Source organism: Callospermophilus lateralis, chromosome 3 (assembly GCF_048772815.1).
Source record: "Callospermophilus lateralis isolate mCalLat2 chromosome 3, mCalLat2.hap1, whole genome shotgun sequence".
Classification (NCBI taxonomy): domain Eukaryota; kingdom Metazoa; phylum Chordata; class Mammalia; order Rodentia; family Sciuridae; genus Callospermophilus; species Callospermophilus lateralis.
Window position 1 is genome coordinate 173,386,016 of NC_135307.1, and position 21,947 is coordinate 173,407,962.

At 40.9% G+C, this 21,947-nt stretch overlaps 1 protein-coding gene across 1 annotated transcript; it reads left to right on the forward strand.

Annotated features, from left to right (window-relative positions):
• The first annotated feature begins 17,325 nt into the window (after positions 1–17,325).
• Positions 17,326–20,690, forward strand: Defb118 (defensin beta 118). Its single transcript, XM_076849463.1, has 2 exons — positions 17,326–17,383; positions 20,509–20,690. The coding sequence occupies exons 1-2, from the start codon at positions 17,326–17,328 to the stop codon at positions 20,688–20,690; spliced, it is 240 nt and encodes a 79-aa protein (XP_076705578.1).
• The last annotated feature ends 1,257 nt before the right edge of the window (positions 20,691–21,947 follow it).

A 21,947-nucleotide genomic window follows, 5' to 3' on the forward strand; every position in this document is an offset into this window, starting at 1 on the left:
TGAGATTCCATCTCTAGTCAGAATGGCAATTATCAAGAATACAAGTAACAATAGAGGTTGGCAAGGATGTGAGGGAAAAAGATACACTCTACATTGCCGATGTGACTGCAAATTGGTGCAGCCAATATGGAAAGCAGTATGGAGATTCCTTGGAAAACTTGGAATGGAACCACCATTGGACCTAGTTATCCCACTCCTCAGTATATACCCAAAGAGCTTAAAAATCAGCATACTACAGGACCACATCAATATTCATAGCAGCTCAATTCACAATAGTTAAGCTATGGAATCAACCTAGGTGCACATCAACAGAAGAATGGATGAAGAAAATGTGGCATGTATATACAATGCTGAGTAATGTTCCATTGTGAATGTGGTATGTATGTACATATGCAGCCATAAAGAAAAATCAAATTATGGCATTGCTGGTAAATGGATGGACCTGGATACTATCATGCTAAGTGAAGTAAGCCATTCCCCCAAAAAACAAAGGCTAAATGTTCTCTTTGATATGAGAATGTTAACACACAAGGGGGAGAGGAAGAACAGAAGTTCATTGGAGTGGACAAAGAGGAATGAAAGGAAGGGAGTGGGTGGGAATAGGATACACAGAATGAACTGGACATAACTCTCCCATGTTCGTGTATGAATACATGACCAGTGAAAGCACATTGTATATGTACAACCCCACGAAAGGGACTCTAATTAGAATGTTACACTCCATGAATATTTAATATGTCAAAATACACTCTTCGGTCATGTATATCTAAAAAGAACAAATTTTTAAAAGAAAGAATTTGAAGGAAAACGAGGATTCCCACTAACAGTGCAAATATTCCCTCTAATATTGCAGTGAGAGCCTGGCCTGCGCCATTAGCAAAACACAAGTTGGTTCTTTAGCTCTTTAAAAATTGACAAGGTAATTGAAAGATTTATGGAAACAAATTGACAAAGAACAGCTAAGACATTTAATTTTTTTTTCACTTTTCACCTTTTATTGGTGCATTACAGTTGCACATAATGGTAGAATTTGTTATTACATATTCATAGTGCACACAACATAACAATATAATTTGGCACTATCACTCCCCAGCACTTCCACCCGCCCTCCGCAACCCCCACCCCCTGGTCTCCATTCTCTACTCCGCTGACCGCCCTTTGATGCCAAGATCATTTTGAAGAACAAAATTATAGAAGTTAAATTTCTGAATACTGAGATTTATTAGAAAGTTATAGTGATTAGGAAGATGTGCTCCTGATGCAAAGATTAGTAAACCCAGAGAACAAATCGTCTGAAAACAGGGCTAGTCCTTCATGATTATGTGAGACAAGAAGCACATGGAGTAGAAGGAGAAAGATTTTTCAATAAATGGTTCATTGTCAGCTGAGTTACAGCAACTGTCTCCTTGAATGACAGGCACCCATCTAGCCTATTTGTCCCATGTCGGTATAGGAGAACACTTATACCCTTCACCCAGTAATACCAATGTTCAGATTTCTTATCTATGTTGGAGTCATCTTTTTAATGTACCTTCCTTGAACTTTTTCCTACTACCCTGCCCAACACCTAAATCAGATACAAAGGGCTTGCTTGCTTCCCTGGGCTCCTTCCGCCATCGTGTGGCCAGATTATGGAACAACATCTTGAGAAGGCATCTTGCCAGGTATCAATCCAGGCAGTTTCCATAGCGTCAGGCTGGGTGGTCATCATGGTGGGATGGCCCTTACTACTCATAACTCACACCAGCATCAAACTGAAGGAGTGACAATACAGGACACACGCTTCACACACGGACCAGCACCAGTGACTGATTTTCCTTGTACACAATGAGCTTTACCATTATGGAGAATTTTTTTAAAATATTTTTTTAGTTGTCGATGGACTTTTATTTATTTATATACAGTTCTGAGGATCGAACCCAATGCCTCACACATTCTAGGCAAGTGCTCCACCACTGAGCCACAACCCCAGCCCCCCTGTCCCCCCCCGCCCCCCCACCTTATGGAGAATTTTTACTGAGGGAACAAACTAGGGTCATGGCTGAACTGAAAGAGACATTAACTCCTACGTTAGGAGGGCTCAGACACAAGGCTACACGTATTAACTCTTCTGACTTAGAAATGCTGACAGACCATACTTTGAAGCAATTGCAGAAACATATAATTCATATAAAATCAAAATTAGAATTAGATTGGGGGATAATTTGGAACTAGACACCCAAAAATTTTGTTGTAACAAAATATAGATTAAAAATTGCCATAAGCCCTCACCTCTGTACACTAACAAGAAGTAGCCATTGGACAGGTACAGGATACACTCACTAGTACCAAACCACGGGATGGAACCTAGTTATGGGAACAATTCAGTACTGGGCATGGAACCATCTATGGAAAAGTTAAAGGCAGTTTTACCTATATACGGGATGACTCCACTGTAGCTGTGCAATCTGAACGTTGGTGTTACAGACTGAAACTCCTGGTGACTGAACCCATATAGCAAACTTGACTGAAGGATGGAAGTGTTCTCCCATACTCACATGGAGCAGATAGGCTAGAGGGTGCCTGTCATTCAGGAGACAGGTGCACAGGTGCTGCGACTCACCTGATGGAGAACCGTCTATTGAGAAACCCCCGTCGTGCCCCTGGTACTCCACTGTGCTCCTTGACTCCTGTAAGCATGCAGAGCTAGTTCTGTTTCCAGGTTCCCTTTTGTTTTCCTCATTTATTGATCTTTGTATCAGAAGCACATCTTCCTAATCAATATGGTTTCTAATAAATCTCAGTATTCAGAAATGTAATGTCTATAATTTTATTCTTCCAAATGACCTTGGCTCTTCTTCACCCACTTGTTTCCATAAACCCTTGAGCTAGCGTGTCCATCTCCCCTTCGCTGGAGAATCAGCTCTGCTAATGGCATGGGCCAGGCTCTCCGCTGCGATATTAGTGGGACTCCTTGTTGAAAGGGAGCACCCAGTTCCTTTAATACCTATAACCGTCACCACAAACTTTTGGCATTTAATTTGCAGCATGTGTGGTGAGTTCTTGCCTTTTCTCAATTAGCTATTTGCTATAACTGGTTTTTGAAATTTCTAAGTTTGTATCATTTGAGGCCATCATAGGCGTCTTTTCATCTGTTCAGGTAGAGAGTTACATTGTTCAATTTTATGGTATAATATCATCTTCGCGGTGTTCTCTAATGTATGTTAGCTTAATCTTATCCATTAGTGTTTACGGATTGCATTTTCCATATCATCTATCAAAATGGCGTTTTTAAATCTCCCACTTGAATTGTAGGTTCATCTATTCCTTTGTTTATTTCTGACTCTTTCTATATATATATATATATATATATATATATATATATATATATATATTCTATGCTCTGTTGTTAGGTATAAAAACATACTTAGAAACATATTTTTGTAATTAAACATTTTATCACAACGAATTGATCCATTGGTGGGAGGAGTTGTGCCCAGAGGGGTTTTACCCCTGAGCTGTAACCCAGAAGGGTTTATTTTTCATCTTGAGCCTGGGTCTTACTAAGTTGCCAGGAACTTGTGCTCCTCCTGCCTCAGGCTCCCAAAGAGCTGGGATTACAAGCAGGCACCACCAGGTCTAGAGGCAATGATGCTTTTCTCTGAAAGTCTATTTTGTCTGGTATTAAATTAAACAAAGTAAAGAAAATGGTGTAAGCTGATGGGTATGTTAATTACCTTGATTATGGTAATCATTCCGATATATATATATGCGTATTTCAAAACATCAGTTCATGCAACTTAAATATATATTTTGCTAATTACACCTTAGTAAAGCTGAAAAAAATAGATTTCATTATTATTATTCAAAAAAATGCATTTGTCTTTTTTGTGTGAAACACAAATGGAATAATGGAAAATTGGGGGGTAATTTACTTTTTAACTGATACATAAAAACATACAAATTGTCCATATTGATGGGTACCATGGGAAGTTCCCATAATGTGTATACCATGTTTAAATCAGGGTGAACATATCTGACTCCTCAAACATTCAACATTTTCTTCTGGTGAAAACATTCAAAAATCCTTTCTTCTTTTTGAAATATATAGATCATTGTTAAAGAAAAACAGTAAAGGGCTGGGGTAATCATGCTCAAGCCCCAGCACCACATAAAAATAAAATAAAGGTATTGTGTCCACCTACGACTGAAAAATAAATGTTTAAAGAACAAAGAAAAACTTTAAAAATAATCCACCGCCCCGGTTCTCCTGCAGGGAAGGAGTAGGGAAGAACCTCCCACACCTTCAGCTGCGCCAGGCACTGTTGAGACAGAGAAGCCCACAGGTGGGAGCAAGAACCGGGGGCAGAAGAAAGGCAGGAAAGCAACGTGGGCAATGACCTGCGTCCACCTCTATGCTAAACCACGGCATGCACAGCAACTAAGATAGAGCGGTAGAAGGAACCGTGCGGACTCTCCCAAGGTCGTGCAGCTCCTGAGAACACGGGAGGGAACAGATCTATCTGAAGTCTCGAGCAGAATCTGTTTTCTTCGCAAAGAAGGGGTGTAAAATGATACGGTTGTGTCCATATTTTCTTCATGGCCATCATTAATTCAAGGGCGTCCAACATTTGGATTAGATAACAAACTGCTGGGGTCATTTCACTTGGGGTCATTCCTGCTTGGGAGGAGTGGAAAGGATCCATGATCCCTTTCTGACTTTCTGATCTTTGAGATGGGATACAAGAGACTGGTGTAACAGATAGGACGACCACTCGCAGCCACTACTCATCGTGGGAGGGAAGGTCGACTTCACGGGACACCGCCGCGTTCCTCTTCATGAGATTAGTTCATCCCCCTGAAGAGTATCTGCTTTTCTAACAGACTGCACAGGAGGAGGGGATGTCTCACCACTGTTGAGATCTGTTTCACTCACAGGGAGTAGGATGTGTATCTCGAGGAACAAGGCTGGAACACCAATGATTTCTAAGAGTGGGAGGGAGACACAAGTTTAAAATTTATAACACAGTAGACAAAAGAGAGAGAGATTTTAACAAATAAAATATAGGGCATGTAATTTCATCAGCCAATGCATGTGTTCAGAAAGAGAGCAGCAGAGTCCCACCCTGAGAATCAATCTCTGCCATTAGTCTTCTTCCAGCCTCCCAGACAGCACAAGCTTTGGCCACTCTTGCTACCCACAGTTTTTCCCCGATGTCCACTGGATCAGAGTGCTCAGCCTCGGGTGCTTCCAGAAAGGCCTCAGACTCTATCTCATGCTGCACATGGGGGTGCACCTCCTGGAAGCCTTCCCCCAGCTGCTGGAACTGCTGGCTATTCCCAGAGGAAATCGTGCTAAAAGAGGCTGCTTACGGGAGGCGAGAAAGAAAGAAAGAAAATTAAAAAAAAAAAAAAAAATACCAGATAAAGACGCTATTATCAGCTAGGTGCAGTGGTGTGTGCCAGTAATTCCAGCAACTCGGGAGGCTAAGGCAGGAGGATCACAAGTTCAAGGCTAGCCTCACCAACTTAGTGAGGCCCTAAGTAACTTGGCAAGACCCTGTCTCAAAATTAAAAAATAAAAACAGGCTGGGAATGTGACTCAGTGGTAAAGCACCTCTGGGTTTCAATCCCCAGTCAAGAAAGGAAGGAAGGAAGGAAGGAAGGAAGGAAGGAAGGAAGAAAGAAAGAAAGAAAGAAAGAAAGAAAGAAAGAAAGAAAGAAATTATTACCAGAAGAGTTTAAAAATAAAAGAAAAAGACTGCCAGATTCATGTGTCAGCCTTGCCCCAAGAGTAGCCCTGTATCCAGTGTCTGCTCAAAGAAGGGGTGTGAAGTCTGCCTCCTGGCTTCCACTGGGGAGAACCCCAAAGGGCCATCCCAGCTCTAGCTGAGGCTTCTGCTGCAATTGAACTCCAATTTCACTTCTCCCTCTGCCCAATCTTGCTTCCCGTGTGCCCTGTGGATGCTGGATGACCCTCCCTGTGCAGATCTCAGTCTGCTTTCAGAGACACATCTCTTGGGAAAACGTCTCAGTGGTTCAGAAGGTCAAGAAGCAGCTGTCAGAGAAATGTTCTCAAGGCCCAAAGGCAATGGTAAAGGTCAAGGTGATCAATCAGACAAAGTGGAGAGGAGGGAATAGCCAGGGCATCGGGAGAAGCAAGGAGGGGGTCCTCCAGAACTGGGCCATGGCACACACCACTGAGATGCTACACTCTTCTGGGAGTTTGGCCAAACTATATGGTAGGATCTTGTGGGTTGCTAATGGATTCACCAGGCTGTGTTGTGAGATATGTCTCAAGTATGGATTTATTTCCTGATGAGAAAATTGTTAGCAGAAAGTGACTATAGTTACAGGAGAAGGATGGGAAATTGCAATGTAAATTTTTAGGAACAGACAAGAGAAGTCTAAAGCAAGGTCAACAGGGACACTGAATGCTCTCCCACTGGAAGCTTCAGGAGTTGGTTTAGTTGTAGCTGGTGCAAAAGTTGTTAGAAAACTCTGGCATTTTAGTGGAAGGGAGTCAAGGGGATGGTGATTCTGCAGCTGTCCACGTAACTTTTTTTTTTTTTTTTTCCGTACCAGGGATTGACTCTGGGGCACTCCACCACTGAGCCACATCCCCAGCTTTATTTAGAGACAGGGTCTTACTGAGTTGCTGAGTGCCTCGCTGTTGCTGAGGCTGGCTTTGAACTTGCAACCCTCCTGCCTCAGCCTCCCAAGCCTCTGGGATTGCAGGGGTGCACCACTGCGCCGCTGTGCCCAGCTGTCCAGCTAATTTTAAGAGCCTCCTGGGAACTTCCTTGAACCGCCATCACTAAGATATGGGATATTTCTCCCTGTGCCTAAGAATGCAAATTAAGAAAAGATGTTGTTAAATAGATAAAGCACACACTTTCTGACAGTGGGAGGCAGATATCTGAAATAGACCATCCTGGGCCGGTCGCCATAATTAGAATTAGCTCTTGGGGAGGCACCTCCCAATTCAGAACAAAATCCAGTGAGGAAATGATGTGAAATTCACGACCAGGTGTATCCAATGGCATGTCCTCCCGTGTCCGCTGGAGGGCTTGTAATTGTGAAGAAGCCTAGATATATTTCTTTAGTACTTTGAAATAATTTTGCTCAAGACTTTCTACCACCAGGATTCCTCTTCTCCAGGAGTGGAGAAGTTTAACCACTAATACCTCCTGGGAAAGGCAGGGAAGCATTGTTGGGGGCCAGCTACCTTCAAGAGATGAGAGTATTATGGAAGTCCTTCTGCACACAGCGACTGCATGAGGGCATGATGCCACCCTTCCGAAGTACACAGAGTCATTCCGACATTTAGCTGGACCACAGTTTACATGTTCAGAGATCGATCTAAGTAGCTACAAAGGGCCTCTCAGTGGAGGTATGGGCCTCTTTCTTCACCTGGACACACTAAAATGAAACTGCTTTTATAATACTGTTGAGTGACACTGAAAGAATCTGAAAGACTCCCAGCAAGCCTAATTATTACTAAAATGGTCTTTCCTGGTTTCTCTCTGTGTTACGTTATCTCCTGATGGCTGTAACTTCTCTAGTTTGGATTAACTGATTTTAATTAATTTGAAGATCAAAATAGTTTGTACCAATAAGAACACATAAGATAAAGATCTCTAATCTTTGCCATAATGTCGAATTGTTCTGAAGATTCCAGAGCAACGATGAGTTTTAGAAAATATATTTGCACTAACTTAAAAGGATAATGCAACCACAGTTCATACACAACCCTTTGATAGAGAAACAAGGACATCATATCATATTATGTTCGTATGATATAAATGGTGAAACTGACAATCCATGTCAATGAAGTATTGCCTGGAGTTTACAAGAACCAAATTTATAAAACACCATATATTTAAATTATGACTCAGTTGAAGAGCTGTGTTTATATTTACATGTTTCTGCTATAATTGCTAGGAATGTGTAAGGAAGGGTAAGGAATTTTTTAACTATTTTATAAAACAATAAATAAAAGTCGTAGACCCATTAAAAATCTCATATTTTTATTTTTACTTCCCACTGAGGTAAATTCAGAGAGTACTTGCAGACTTTAGCTCAAAACTTCATCAAAAAATAGAAATGAAATGTCTCCCCTGCATGGGAGTATTAATGGGAACATGATATAACTACAAAAGTTCTTGCTCAACCAAATAATATCAAAAACTTTACAGAGGAGTTAATAAGCCCTTTTTATGGTTACTCTATAAGCCTAGAGATCATTTGCATCTCGTTTCTTCCTCTTATTGTACTCAGCAGGAACTCTGAGGTCATTTAATTAAAATTAGATTTTCTCTTTTGTCATCTCATCCAAAATATTTTTTTAATTTTTGGCTGGAAATGGGAAGTCTGAACAATTCTCTAACTATAAGCAAATAAGATGCTGGAAGTCTCAGACTAATAGTCAACTATTCTGTTTTTATACTCATCCCATGTGGTGTCACACTGGTGAATGCCTTTTATAATTGTTATATTTTTAAATGGAAGGTATTCATAATAGAAAACAGGAATACCATTAAAATGACTTTTAAGATCTTTGTGAATATGACAGGTTCTTTATACATTTGTTATTTATGTACATTTTATTTTACTCCCCAAAGAGTATACTATCCCTTCTTCTAATCTTTCGGGGTGCCATTTTCAGCTTACTGCATCACCTATATAATTTTTAAAAAATTGTATATATTTACGCAGTACACTGTGATGTCTTGATACACTATACTGAAAGAGTATAATAAGATTTCAAAGATTTTTTTAATTCAGTACTTTAATTTCTTCACTTCTTTTCAAGTAGAAAGATTATATCTCTGAAACTTATTGAATTTGCATGGTATATTATAAAATTTGATTCCTGGCTCAGTTCCTCAAGTGCTTGCCACTTCCTAGGCTGAAGAATTATTTCAATCCCTTTCTTCCAAGAAAAAGAAAGAAAAATAAACTGTTCAGAGAACACACCAGCTGCTCTGAGCTCAGGAATGGAAACTTGACCTCTAGGGGGCAGCAGTTCCCTGAAACGGAGCTTGGGTGGTATTTGTAGGCTTTAGTCTCTGGGATCTTTTTTGCAGGCCAATACTTGTTCCCAAAGAGTGGAGGCACATTCTGACAGAGGAAGAAATCTCATCTGCCTTGAAGCAGATAAAATTCGAGACTATTCAACAGTCCAACCCAAAACAGTCATTGCAAGAGGACAGAAACAGGTTCCCTTCTCTGACGCCATTACCAGGGCTTCCCAAGTAAAACTCCACCCATACACCTGTGAACGTGCATCAGGCAAAAGCTGCAAAGTCACAATCAACAACTTCAACAGTTAAAAAAAAAAAAAAAAAAAAAAAAAACTCAATAAATATAGATTCCTGGGGAAATTGCTCTTTAGAAGTGTTTGTAAATCCCAAAAGGGAAATAACACTTACCTCTCTCAACAGCTCAGAGTTCTCAGCTCCAAATTCTCTGCTTGGTTTAGCCAATCTACTGGATGGCATTGTTTAAGAGTTAAAGTCTCTCAACACTTCATTGAAATAAAAACCAGAAAAAAATCATCTTATTTGTTTCCTCCATTCGTATGGAAAAATAGAGAAATGCCAATAATTTTCTTCCTCTATAACAAAGAAAAAAATAAGATTTATATAATTGAGAAAACATTTGTTATTTCAGACATTAGGAAGCCAGCTTCTGAAATTTAATGGAATCGAAACAAAAGGACTCAGGAGCCAGCTCCAAGGGCATATACTATCCAAAACTATGACAATTTGAGCATCAAAAAAGAATATTGATGCTTTAGGTACCAACCAAACTAAAGAAAATCGACTGCAACCTGTCTTGCCTCTGATTAAAATCCTTAACTCTGGACAAAATACAAGAAACTGCTACCCGAGAACCAGAGAAATGTTAAAAATAGTGTTAGGGATGAAAGCCAAAATCTAAACGGTGCCTTTAGAAGGATTTTTCTCAGGATATTTTCCCCCTTTTATCCCCCAGCTTTGATTTAGAGGCAGCCGCAGTACTAATTGGACCGGCAACTGGGGACCTCCACTTTTTCTCTGCTCCTGCCCAACCCCAAAGCAGCCCCAGGTGTGAGGCTGCAGGGCAGCTGTGGTAACAAAGGTGCACTCACCTAAGACCCTAATTCTAAAGGCTCATCTTTCTGGGCAAAAGAACCACAGTAAAGAAGATTCTGTGATCCAATAATTAAGGAAGGGGGTGTGTATTTTTCTCACCATTTTGCCCCAAAGGTGGCCTAAGTCGTTCATAACTGAGCAGTGGCATAGACAGCTAAAACTTGAAAAACTTTTTAGCCAGAAGACCACCAGGGATCCTTGGGACACATCTAATAGTAGGAGAAATCCCAGAGTGAAGAAATGTTGGGAGCCATCCATGGGCTATGTGTGAGCTAGGAGCATTTGAGCTAGGAGGGACTGGTCTGCTGTTGCACACTGATTGGGCTGTGCACGCATTTCCCCTCACTCTGCCCATGATCCCACACAGCACCTGAGATGGTGACTTGCCAAGATGTCAATCAATCTGCTGACCACAAAACATCACCAAGCGAGATTCCACCTAATGGAAAACATTATGTGGAACCTCCTTTGTGTATGTCCCCACTATAAAATAAAAAGAATCTGGGTGCACGCTCTCTTTTCCAGCGCTGCCCAGCGTGGAGCTGACCCTTGGGGTCACTAAGCAGTCCCACCCTCGACCTTAGAAACTCATGTTCGCATTTTGCTGCATCCAGCTCCTTTGAACCCAGCATCTTGCCAGCCCAGCCAGAGGGCAACAAAGAAACTTGGATAAGAGGATTTGCCAGCACTGTACACGAATTTGCACAAATCCCAGGCTTGCCCGCACGCCAAACATATGCAGAAGAGGCCAACACAGAATAACAAAGTCTTGAAAAGGGCATTTTCCTATAAAGCACTACCCAGTTCCTAGATTAACCTCCACGAAGTGCACATGCCTGACAGATGCCCAAAGCAAAGGCTTTGAAAATGGAACTGACCTGGAAGCCACCACCCACAGAGGGAAAGACAGGATGCGCAGTCGGAACCCAGGCAGGATGGTTGCCTGTGAAAACAACAAAAAAGATAAAGATTCTCTGGGGAGTTTTAACAGAACCCGAGTCTCACAATATAATATTTAAATGCCTACCGTGTGATCAAAACATACCGTCCACACAAAGAACTAGAAAAATGAGACCTATTCTCAAAGGAAAGGGGATTACTCAGATATTGAAATTCTCAGGCAAATATTTTCAAGTACAACCAGGCTCATAAATCTTACAAATGAATGGAAAGATGAACATTCTCAGAGAAATAAAAAATATTTTATATGTAAAGTTTGGAGATGAAAAAAATACGTCTGAAGTTAAACATTCTCTGGATAACGAAAATAGAAGAAGGAAATGGCAGAGGAAAGAGTCAATGCATTTAAGAACAGAGCAGTAGAAATTGTCCCATCTGTGAAACAAATGAGACGGAGAACCGTGGACAGAGCCGCAGGGACCTGTGGGACAATAGAAAAAGGGCCAACATTCTTGTCATTGGAGGCCTACAAGAACGGAGAAAGTTAATGCTCATAATACATATTTGGAATTTCTCTTGTTCCCACAAATGCTAATCAAGGTTTAGAGTTGTTATTTGATTTTCCCGCAGTGTGAAATGATTGGCTGTGTGATGTTGTGACGCATAGAGTATCCCCAAAAATCTATAAATCCTCACTGAACTAAGGGTCAGGGCTCATTCCCTGGGACCGCTGCGTCAGGAACGGTTGTGAGTCCAGACTCCAGCTTGCAATAAAGATTCTGTGTGATTGCATCAGATTTGGCTCCTGGAGGTCTATTGGGGTCCCACTAATCCAGCATTTCAGTATGACAGAGACCTTTACCTTGGAACCAACAGGAGTTGGTTCATTAAGAAGGGACATGGTCTGTGATCCCAGTAGGTCAGGAGGCTGAGGCAGGAGGATTTCGAGTTCAAATCAGCCTGGGGGGGTGGGAAGCAAGGCACTAAGCAACTCAGTGAGACGCTGTCTCTAAATAAAATTAAAAAAAAAAATAGGGCTGGGGATGTGGCTCAGTGGTCGAGTGCCCAAGTTCAATTCCCAGTACCAACGCCCCCACCAAAAAAAAAAAAGAAGGGAGGTGGACATGTGCAGAGGGAGGTAGCCATGTTTGTGTTCCCCAAACTCACTTGGCTCATTTCCACCTCGGGGTCTTGGTTCTTGACTTTTTCACTCCCCTTTACCAGATTTTCATGCGAAGAGAAATGGAGACCTCCTACCACCATTCAACACCAGCTTGTTTGCCTTGTAAAAGAAGAATCTCCAGCTCCAGGTGAGGCTCGAGGAACCTGCAGCTGCAGCTGATGCCAACGGCAGGCTCAGGAGAGACCACGGCCAGAATCACCCAGCCCAGCCCTCAACACCTGACCCACAGAAAAAAACTGAGAGATGAGTATCCACTGTCATTTTAAGAAACTAAGATATTGGGGTAAGTTATTATGCAGCAGCGAATGATTAACACGCTTGTCGTACCCTGGATATTAGGAGCCTCCGTTTGGTAAACCTCAAGTGGAAGGAGAAGGTGCTCCCTGGTGCCCCACTCCCATGACTCTGAGAGGAATTTGGCAGGGAGCAGTGATCTTTAGAATCTGCCCATAAACTGGAAGTTAATTACTACGCTTGGTAACTGACCTTTGCCTCCATAATGGAAAACACTTGTATCTTTGGTCATTTATGGAGCATTTATTGTGATTAATCCTCACAGTGAAATAATTATGTTGTTTGGCAAGAAATGACTGACTCCATGTCACACGGTGGTTAAGGGAAAGTACTCTGGACTCCTCAGAGCCCAGACAAGGACAGTGAGCAGACAAGGAACTAGCCCGGGGGGGGGGAACCCAGTCTCTACTTCAAAAAGTTGAAGGTGCAAAGTGGGGAGAGGTGGACCAAGGACCCAGCGGAAGCAGAAGGTGATGGTGTCAGGAGACTAAGGGGGAATATTGCCTTGGGGAAAAAAAATGAAGTCTCTCTTTTCTTCAAAAGGATGAGTATTTCACAGAAAGTACATCACAGTGATTAAGACCAAAGTTGATGTCGCACAGACTTGGGTCTGAATCTGGCTCTGCCACTTCTTAACTAAGGATCAGTTGTGGTCATTCATCTGCTTTAGATGGCCCAAATGTGCATCAATTTATGTTTGAGTGACCCCCTGCCTTATGAGACTGAGTAAGAGAGCACATCTCCCTCTCTGAAGACAGAAAGACCATAATTTTGCTTCCCACACCCACTAGGCAAGGACATGTGACCTGCAGCCCCAGGGTTTTCTCCACTCAAGATCCCAGTTCCAGGATCAACTCGCCCACCATGGCTCATGGGCCCTCATCAGTATTTGTGGAGTTATTTTCTGTGGTTAGCAGTTCCCCAAAGGGTCATGGAGTGCAGACAAAAACAATTTACTCCTACTACATCCTCTTTGAAGTGAAACTAATAGAAGAATCAGATGAAAATTTAAATTTTTGTCACAAGACTTTCAAGGAAGTAAAATTGGAACACACAGAAAAGACTTTCTGAAACTCAAAGCAGTGTGATCAGTTTAAAATTGTATTCAGGAAACGAACAAAAAATTATCTGTAATAACAACTAAATTGATGATCAATCAGATGAAATGGAAGAGATATTTCATCATGGGAAAGAAAAGACAATGAAATGAGAACTGTTTGCTAGGAGGCTATTTCCTGCTCTTTCCTCACACTCTGATGAGAAGACTTCTGCACACCCCAAGAAGAAAAAGTATTTTCAAGAATGCTGCCACACCACCTCTCAAATAATGAGCTCAAGAATTCGAAAAGAAAATGCAATGTTGCAATTAGAGACACACTAGAAGAAAAATTCTCAGAACTGAAAAAAAAAGTGTGAGTGTTTTAGATGGAAAGGATTCACCAAAATCCAGGCATACTCATGAGAAAAAGCACATATCCAGACACCAATCGCTTTTCAAAAAAATTTATTCTCTGAATAAAAAGGCAATATCAGGATTTCCAGGAACATAACCAAAGAGGTGAATGATCTCAGCAATGAAAACAATAAAACACTGATGAAAGAAATTGAAGAGGAGACACACACACACACACACACACACACACAATGGACTTTTTATGTTCATGGACTGCAAGAATCAATATTGTTAAAATGGATGTGTCGGGAATCTCATGAAGAGGGAAGGGAGACCAAGAGAGTAGAGGAAAGGGTCCGGGGAAGGGAGGGAAAAATTGTTAAAATGTCTATACTACCCAAAAATCCATATCAAAATTTCAATGACATTCTTCACAGAAAAAGAAAGAAAAAAATCTAAAATTTGTATGGAAACACACACACACACACACACACACACAATCAATCAATCAATCAATCAATCAATCAAAGCAATCTTGAATAAAAAGAGCCAAGCAGGAGACATGAAGCTGCCTGACTTGAAAGCATACTACAAATCTACAATAATCAAAACAGCACGACACCCACATCAAAACAGACATATAGACCAAGGGAACAGAACGGGGAGCTCAGGAATAAACCCACCCACCACACTCAACCGATCCTCCCCAAAGGTGCTATGAACACAGGCTGGTTAGGGTCAGTGATGGGAAAATTGGATAAGCCCAGTGCAGAAGAATTGAAAATAGACCCCTGCAGATCACAAAGTACCAGAGTGTGAACTCCAAATGCATCAAAGGCTTCAATATAAGACCTGAACTATGAAAGTACTAGAAGAAAACAGGAGAGGAAGAGAGTCTGGAGGTTGAAAGTGAAGGATAGAATGTTGCGTGAGTTGATCTGGCACAAAAAGATCTCACTCATATATGGAGTATAAAATAGTTGATCTCATAGAAGTTAAGAGTAAAATAGTTTCCAGAAGCAGGGGAGCTTATTGGGCAGGGAGGGATGATGACAGGTTGGCCAAAGGATACTCAGTTACAGTTAGATAAAAAGAAGCAAGTGTTGGTGTTCAGGTGCACAGGAGTGGGGCTACAGATAACAATAATGTACCCTACACTTCAAAAAGGTGAGAAGAAAGGACTTTGAATATTTTTACCACAAAAAGAAATGAAATGGTAAACGTTTGAGGAAGTAGATATGCTTACCCTGATTTGAACATTAATATATATACCAAAACATCACGTGGCACTCCATAAATACATATAATTTTATGTGATTAAAAATTTTCCTAGGGCTGAGATTATGACTCAGTGGTAGAGAGCTTGCCTAGCATGTGTGAGGCCCTGGGTTCGATCCTCAGCACCACATAAAAATAAATAAAATAAGATATTATATCCAACTACAACTAAGAAAAAAATTTTAAAAAAAAATTTTAATTCCTAAAATATATAAGAAGCATAAAAGAAACTTACAGGCAAAAGATACAAGACACTAATAAAGGAAAGAGGATCCAACCGGCATCCAACTCCTCATCTGCAATTCTGACAGGTGGAAGTCCGGTTCAACAATTTGAATAGACCATTGAAAGGGCTGCCAATGTTGGAACAGATTCGGAGCCAGAGAACAACTCCTCTGTTAACCAACACTGAGAGTGGAAGTGGAACTCAAGGGGAAGACAAGTGGAATGTTAGGTAAAATCATATGTCAAAATCCACACAGAGGGCTGGGGCTTAGCTCAGGGGCAGAGCGCTTGCCTAGCACGTGTGAGGCCCTGGGTTTGATCCTCAGTGCCACCTAAAAATAAATAAAATAAAGGCATTCTGTCTATCTACAAGTACACACACACAAAAAAGATGACTGGTGTCACCTACATCTAGGTGGTAACACTAAATTAAAAAAAAAATCCACACAGAAACCTCAACAAGTCATAAAAATTATGCACTGCAAAATAAATCAATAAGTAAAAACTACTAGAAATACAAGGAGAACTGGATTAGCTATGTAATCCTATCTGGGGAATTTTAACACAGCTCTCTGAATAGTTCATACTTCAAATAAATAGAAAATAAATGATACTTTGGAATTTAATTAAAAGGGTGAAAAAGCTTAATTGAATAGAAGACTTTTGTCCAGATCATATCAAAGATCCAGATTCTTTGGTAAAAAGAAAGGATTACTAAATTCCCCAAACTAAAGATGAACAGGTCCTATTTTTTTTTTTTTGTTGTTGTTGTTGTTGTTATTGTTTGTTTGTTTGTACCAGGGTCATACCCAGGAGCTCTTAACCCCTGAGCCACATCTCCAGCCCTTTCTAACTTTCATTTTAAGACAGGGTCTCACTAGGTTGCTGAGGCTTGCGTTGAACTTGTGATCCTCCTGTCTCCGCCTCCAGAGTTGTGATTACAGGCATGAGTCACTGTGCCCAGCAAGGTCCTAGATTTTGATAGTCATCCATTAATACTAGAAACTATCCATGAAATGAGAAATCAATTGATCAGTCAATCACCTAGAAACTTCTCCAGAACAAGTAAATTGGGCACTTCCTCTACAGCTGTATTAGTACTTCTGAGGCCAAGAAGGATGTGGGCAGAGGTTGTGTGGCTCGTTCTGCAAGGGCTGATCACAGGGTGAACAGGGAGCCAGGGAGAGGCAAGACTGAGGTAGACCGGAGTGACCTCAGGTCCAGAGTCGGTCCTGTGTGGGGGTGGCTCCTGGACTGGCTATGCCCTCTCCCTGGATGCCTTTTGTTGAGCAGCAACCCTGTTATACTTCTCTACGCTGGGAGGCGGGCATTTCTGATGGTATCTGTCCCCAACTCTCCTGCCTGCTAGTCCTTCCCCTTCTTTCGACCTAGGGTTCTCATCTATAAAACAAGGTCTGACCTACTTAATTCCAAAGACCCTGATTGTAAGAGTCCCCAGGATTATGCATTGTATAAAAAAATGTGTTCATTCTCTTCATTGAAATATTTCTTCTCGAGCCCCGTAAGTTTAACCCCCTAGCCCTTGGAATAGTCGAGAGACTGTTTCTGCCCCCCTACCCGACCAGGGGTCTTCAGTTGGTCCCAAGGCAGTGTGAGAAGTGTTAGGACAGAGAGGAAGGGATCTTGAGCAGAATGATCTCAACACACCATGGGGGCAGGGAGGGGGCAGGAATCCTTCCTAGCGTGCAGGTGCTCTGTGCACACTAGGAGAGAGCGAGAATAGCGTGCTGAGCGGGAATCATCAGTTAGTGCTACTGGCCAAAGGACCCACATTCCTTTATACCTCTCTGCATTGCTCATTACCCATGGCTACCCTCTGGACTCCACCCCCTAGAACAAAGAAAAACCTGAGTCCAGAGCCCCACTGCAGAACGTTCTAGACTTCTGCATCTGCCGCCTCCTTCTCCAAGACCATGAAATGCTGGCTGCTGACTCTTATTGTGTTTTTGGTCCTGTTCCAGATGTTCCCAGGTAAACAGAACCAAGGAAGCCAGAAAAGAGAGCAGATTGGGGAGCTTCATATCTTTCCATCTGCTTAGATGGGGTTTGCTGGGGTGGCTGAAGTCGGCATGATCATAGCAGAATGTTTTCCTCTCAGGACAGACCCGAGTCCCTATGTTGGGAGTGTATCTGGCCCACAGCCCTGGAGCCATGGAATAGGGCAGTGTTTTCTGAGAAATCCCTTTGGTATCTGACTGCTTCCCTCGGTGCTTGGCACCAATCAGTGTCCCAGTGACCCAACTGAGAGGCTGCTCTACCTCAGCAGGTTTTCAATCTCTACCAGATGGTGAGTCCTGAGCCTTTCTTAGACATTAAGTTCTATTATTGCTTCCTACAAAACCCCCATTCTCCTATTCTGGGATGAAAGTAGCTTCGGGACAGTCATGTGGAAGAAAGCACAGACTTTTCTGTTCCTCTCTAATCAAAAAAAGTCTGTGATTTTGTTAATGATTTATAATAAGATTTCATAAACAAATTGTCAGAGTTTTGAAACTGTTTATAAAGACCGCTATGATTTTTTTAGACAATTCCCCTACTTCTGAAATCTAAAACCTTTTCTTTATGTATATATAAGTCCATATAAACATGTATATACCTGTAGTTTTAACCAAAAAAAAGGTAATTACACATTATGTTCAAAAGGTTTTTAATTCAGCAGTTATGTGCTTGACATCTTCCTTGTCAGTACATAGAAATCTGCCTCATTGCTTCTAGAAGTCATTTGCTATTCTATTAGATAGGTAGATCACAATTTATATATCTAATATCCACTTAAGGTAAAATGGGACCTTTCTAACTTGCACACTTGGGCAAAAATTTCTAAATAAGTTCATAGAAGTCAACTTGTTAGGAAAAGAGTAAGTTTGTGATTTTGGTTTTCATAAGCATCTTTTCTAAGTGTCCTTTGAGTCATACATACCTGGAAGAAATCATTTGCTTTCCAAAGCAAATGAGCTTTAGAAAACTCAAATGAACATTTCTTTATACAAATTCAAAAGCATCTGTGTTATGGCAACTTCTCAACTATAACATTGTTGTGAAAGGGAAAAAAATACTTTGAATGGTGAAGGAAAAGAACTTTGAAGCTAGAATGTTATATCCATCACACTGCTTTTTAAATATGGGAGCATAACAAAAATATTCTCAAGCATATAACATCTCTAAGGTTTGTCACACAAAGATCCACTTTGTAAACACTCATGGAAAAAGAACTCAGATCAAAAGAGAAAAAAATCCAGAAGGCTGTTGGAAAAGGTGGGATGGATAAGAATTATCAATTATTTCTAATTTTATAGTTGACTTTAATAACTAGGTTAGAGGGCTAGAGATGCAGTTTAGTGATGGAGTAATAGAGGGTAAGGGGTAGTGTGGAAGGGCCCAGCACCACAAAAAGAACAAAAAACACAACCAAACATACACACACACACACACAACACTAAAGTAGACTAGAAAGGAGAAATTATTCCGTAATTTCTCGTAAGTTTCAGATAATCAACATGGTCAGAAGAGAAGGATTAAGACTCACTGAAGAGAAAGCCAACAATATGACCACTGCTCAAGTACTTTGTGAAGGGGTGAGTTGTAATCATGGAAAAGTTTCAGAAATCAGTCATAGCCCAGGGCTTTGCACAATTGCTTATGGTATAAAAATAAAAATAAAATCAGTAAACTTTAAACCAATCGAGGGAACCCTTATTCAGCTAATTGAAAGTAGTAAACAAGTAAATAAAATTATAATAGAAGACAAAATTACAGAAGTAAGTATTTTTAATTTTAATTACAATAAATATAATCGAGTTAAGTTTACTAAATAAAAGCTCACACTCTTTAATGAGCTAAAGAAAGCTCAAATTATATGCTGCTTAAAAGACACAGACACATTTGATATTTAAAAACTATGGAAATATTAAAATAGTAAAGTGCCATTCTAGGCAAATATTATCTAATAGAAATCTGGAGTATCATTTCCCAGTGTATTTATTTCACTTTTCTTTAATTAAAGGACACACCTTTACAAAATTCATTCTGTGCAGTTTTGATTTGCATTTCTCTAATTGTTAGAGATGTCGAACATTTTTTCATATATTTGTTGACCAATTATTTCTTCTGTGAAGTGTCTGTCTGTTCAGTTCTTCAGCCCCATTTACTGATTCGGTTATCTGGGGGTTTTTTTGTGTTAAGTTTTTTGAGTTCTTTATGTATTCTGGAGATTAGTGCGCCATCTGAGGTGCAGGTGGCAAAGACTTTCTCCCATTCTGTAGGCTCTCTCTTCACACTCTGGATTGTTTGCTTCTTCTTTTTGTGTGTGTGTGTGTGTGTGTGTGTTTGTGTGGTGCTGGGGATCGAACCCAGGGCCCTGTGCATGCGAGGCAAGCACTCTACCACTCTTCCCCAGCCCCTGAATTATTTTCTCTGCCGTGAAGAAGCTTTTTAGTTTGGTACTATCCCATTTACTGAGTCTTGGTTTTATTTCTTACGCTCTAGGGGTCTTGTTAAGGAAGTTGGTTTCTTAGCTTACATGATGGAGAGTTGGCCTACATTTTCTAGTCCTGTCTATCTAAGAGAAAACCAAAAAAAAACCAAAAAAACACTTTTTTTTTTTAAGAAATATAATTGATACACAAAATGCTGTATATAGTTAGTGTATAAGACTGGGTGAGTCTGGAGAGAAGTATTCACACATAAAACTATTACAAGTTATGCCATCTACCTGTCCATCTCCTGCGTAGATCAATTGCTCTAAGGATATTTTAAGTGAAAATTGTAGGCCCAACTTAAATTGAAATCCCTGGGTCTGTGGTTCGGCAAATGCAAAGAACTCAGCTGAGGTGAAATTGAATGAGCCTATTTTGAACAACTAATTTGACGTGATCATTATCACTTCTCACCCAATAACCCAGGTTCCCTGTTAGCTAGCGAGTTTCTTTCGACAATGATGGTGAGATGTTTGGACATGCGCCAAACCTTCCTTCATTCACATCATCTCCCTTAACCAGCAAGCACAGGGCTGTTGGGAGTATGGTCACCCCAACGTCACGACGACGGTGAGCACCAACAGCTTGAGCTAATTCACTGCCTCTGTTTGCTCTTCTCAGTCCACAGGAGCCAAAAATCTTGCTGGGTCATGAAAGGACACTGCAGGAAAAACTGCAGATCTGGTGAACAGGTGAAGAAGCCATGTAAACTTGGTAACTATTGCTGCGTACCCAGCAAGACAGATTCTCCACTGCACAGACCCACCAGGGAGACCCCACCCATGGTGCTGATGATTTCGTAGTAACTATCCAAGATGAGTAGAGAAGGAAGTAAACAACTAGGGTTAGTCTTTCAAACAGTTTGTCCGTAAAAGGAAAAAGACGGCTGAGATGTCAAAGAGGGCAACGAGTGTGCCACCATCTGCATGACTTTGGGTGACTTGAGGAAAGGTGACACGTTTCCAAGGACAAAAAGACTTAAATGTTGTTAAATTCAGTCCCGTCTAATGCAAATCATCTTTGCACAAGTATCACCACCCCTGTGGACAAATTCTGTAAGTAGATTATGAGGGGGCTGCAGAAAGAAGACCAATCGTTTAACTGCGTATCTGTGTTGAGAACCCCATGTGGCCCACCCTAACGACCTGTGATAAAAATGAGGAAGAAAAGAACCATCCCTGCTCCCACATCTTGATTCCCAGACCCATGTTTTGTTTTGTTTTGTTTTGTTTTTACTATGGGGGAAAAAATACAAAAACACCATACATTAGAATCTAGACCTGAACATATCTTCAGGTTATGCTTATTAAAAGTAGCAAAGTCTTGAAATTATTTGGGGGGGTGTAAATTATGTCTTCATCGGTCTGGCTTTGTAACTGTCACTCTGGGGCATGTTGAAATCCGACTCTAGAGGAATTTAGCAGCAAACTCAGGGCAGACTACATTAGGGTCTGCAGGCAACAGAAAGATACTCAGACATAAGAGACGGGCTCCTAAACAATAAAGATTCAAAATTCTCAGTTCCATCTGATTCTACACATTTTCAAGTGTCAGGATCCCAGTCCTTCCTAATCAATACTTTAATTTTGACATGATCAAACGTGTAAGTCTGTGAACTCACCTGAAGTTGAAATCTACAAACTGCACAATTAAATGCAGAGTCTGATTTTCAACGAGCCTGATCCTCAAGCTACAAAAATGAAAGTTTTTGATTATGACTTCTGTTGAGAGATTAAAGCCTTGATTTTGTTGGGTGTATTCTGTGAGTTCTCTCCATTGTTTCCAAACACCATCACACCCCAGGGGCTTGGGAGTCATCTTTCCTACCATAACCATCCAGTTCTCGACTCTGTTTGGACTCCAAAAACTTGCGTTAGTAATTCAGTCTCAAGCAACAACAATAGTGATTGAATTAATTTTGATACCATTGCATGCTATGAATTATCAATGTATCACTTGTCCATTGGAAGGTAACACAAACCCCACATGTGAGGGTCTATTCCCATTATCACTCCTGATACCAAGTTATTACACAGTCAGAACCACCACCCCCCCCCCGG

Excerpts from the sequence above, each read along its gene's own strand:
- Defb118 (XM_076849463.1), top strand. The coding sequence starts at position 17,326 with ATGAAATGCTGGCTGCTGACTCTTATTGTGTTTTTGGTCCTGTTCCAG. Across the intron at positions 17,384-20,508 it reads CCTGTTCCAGATGTTCCCAG|TCCACAGGAGCCAAAAATCT; the intron begins GTAAACAGAACC and ends TGCTCTTCTCAG.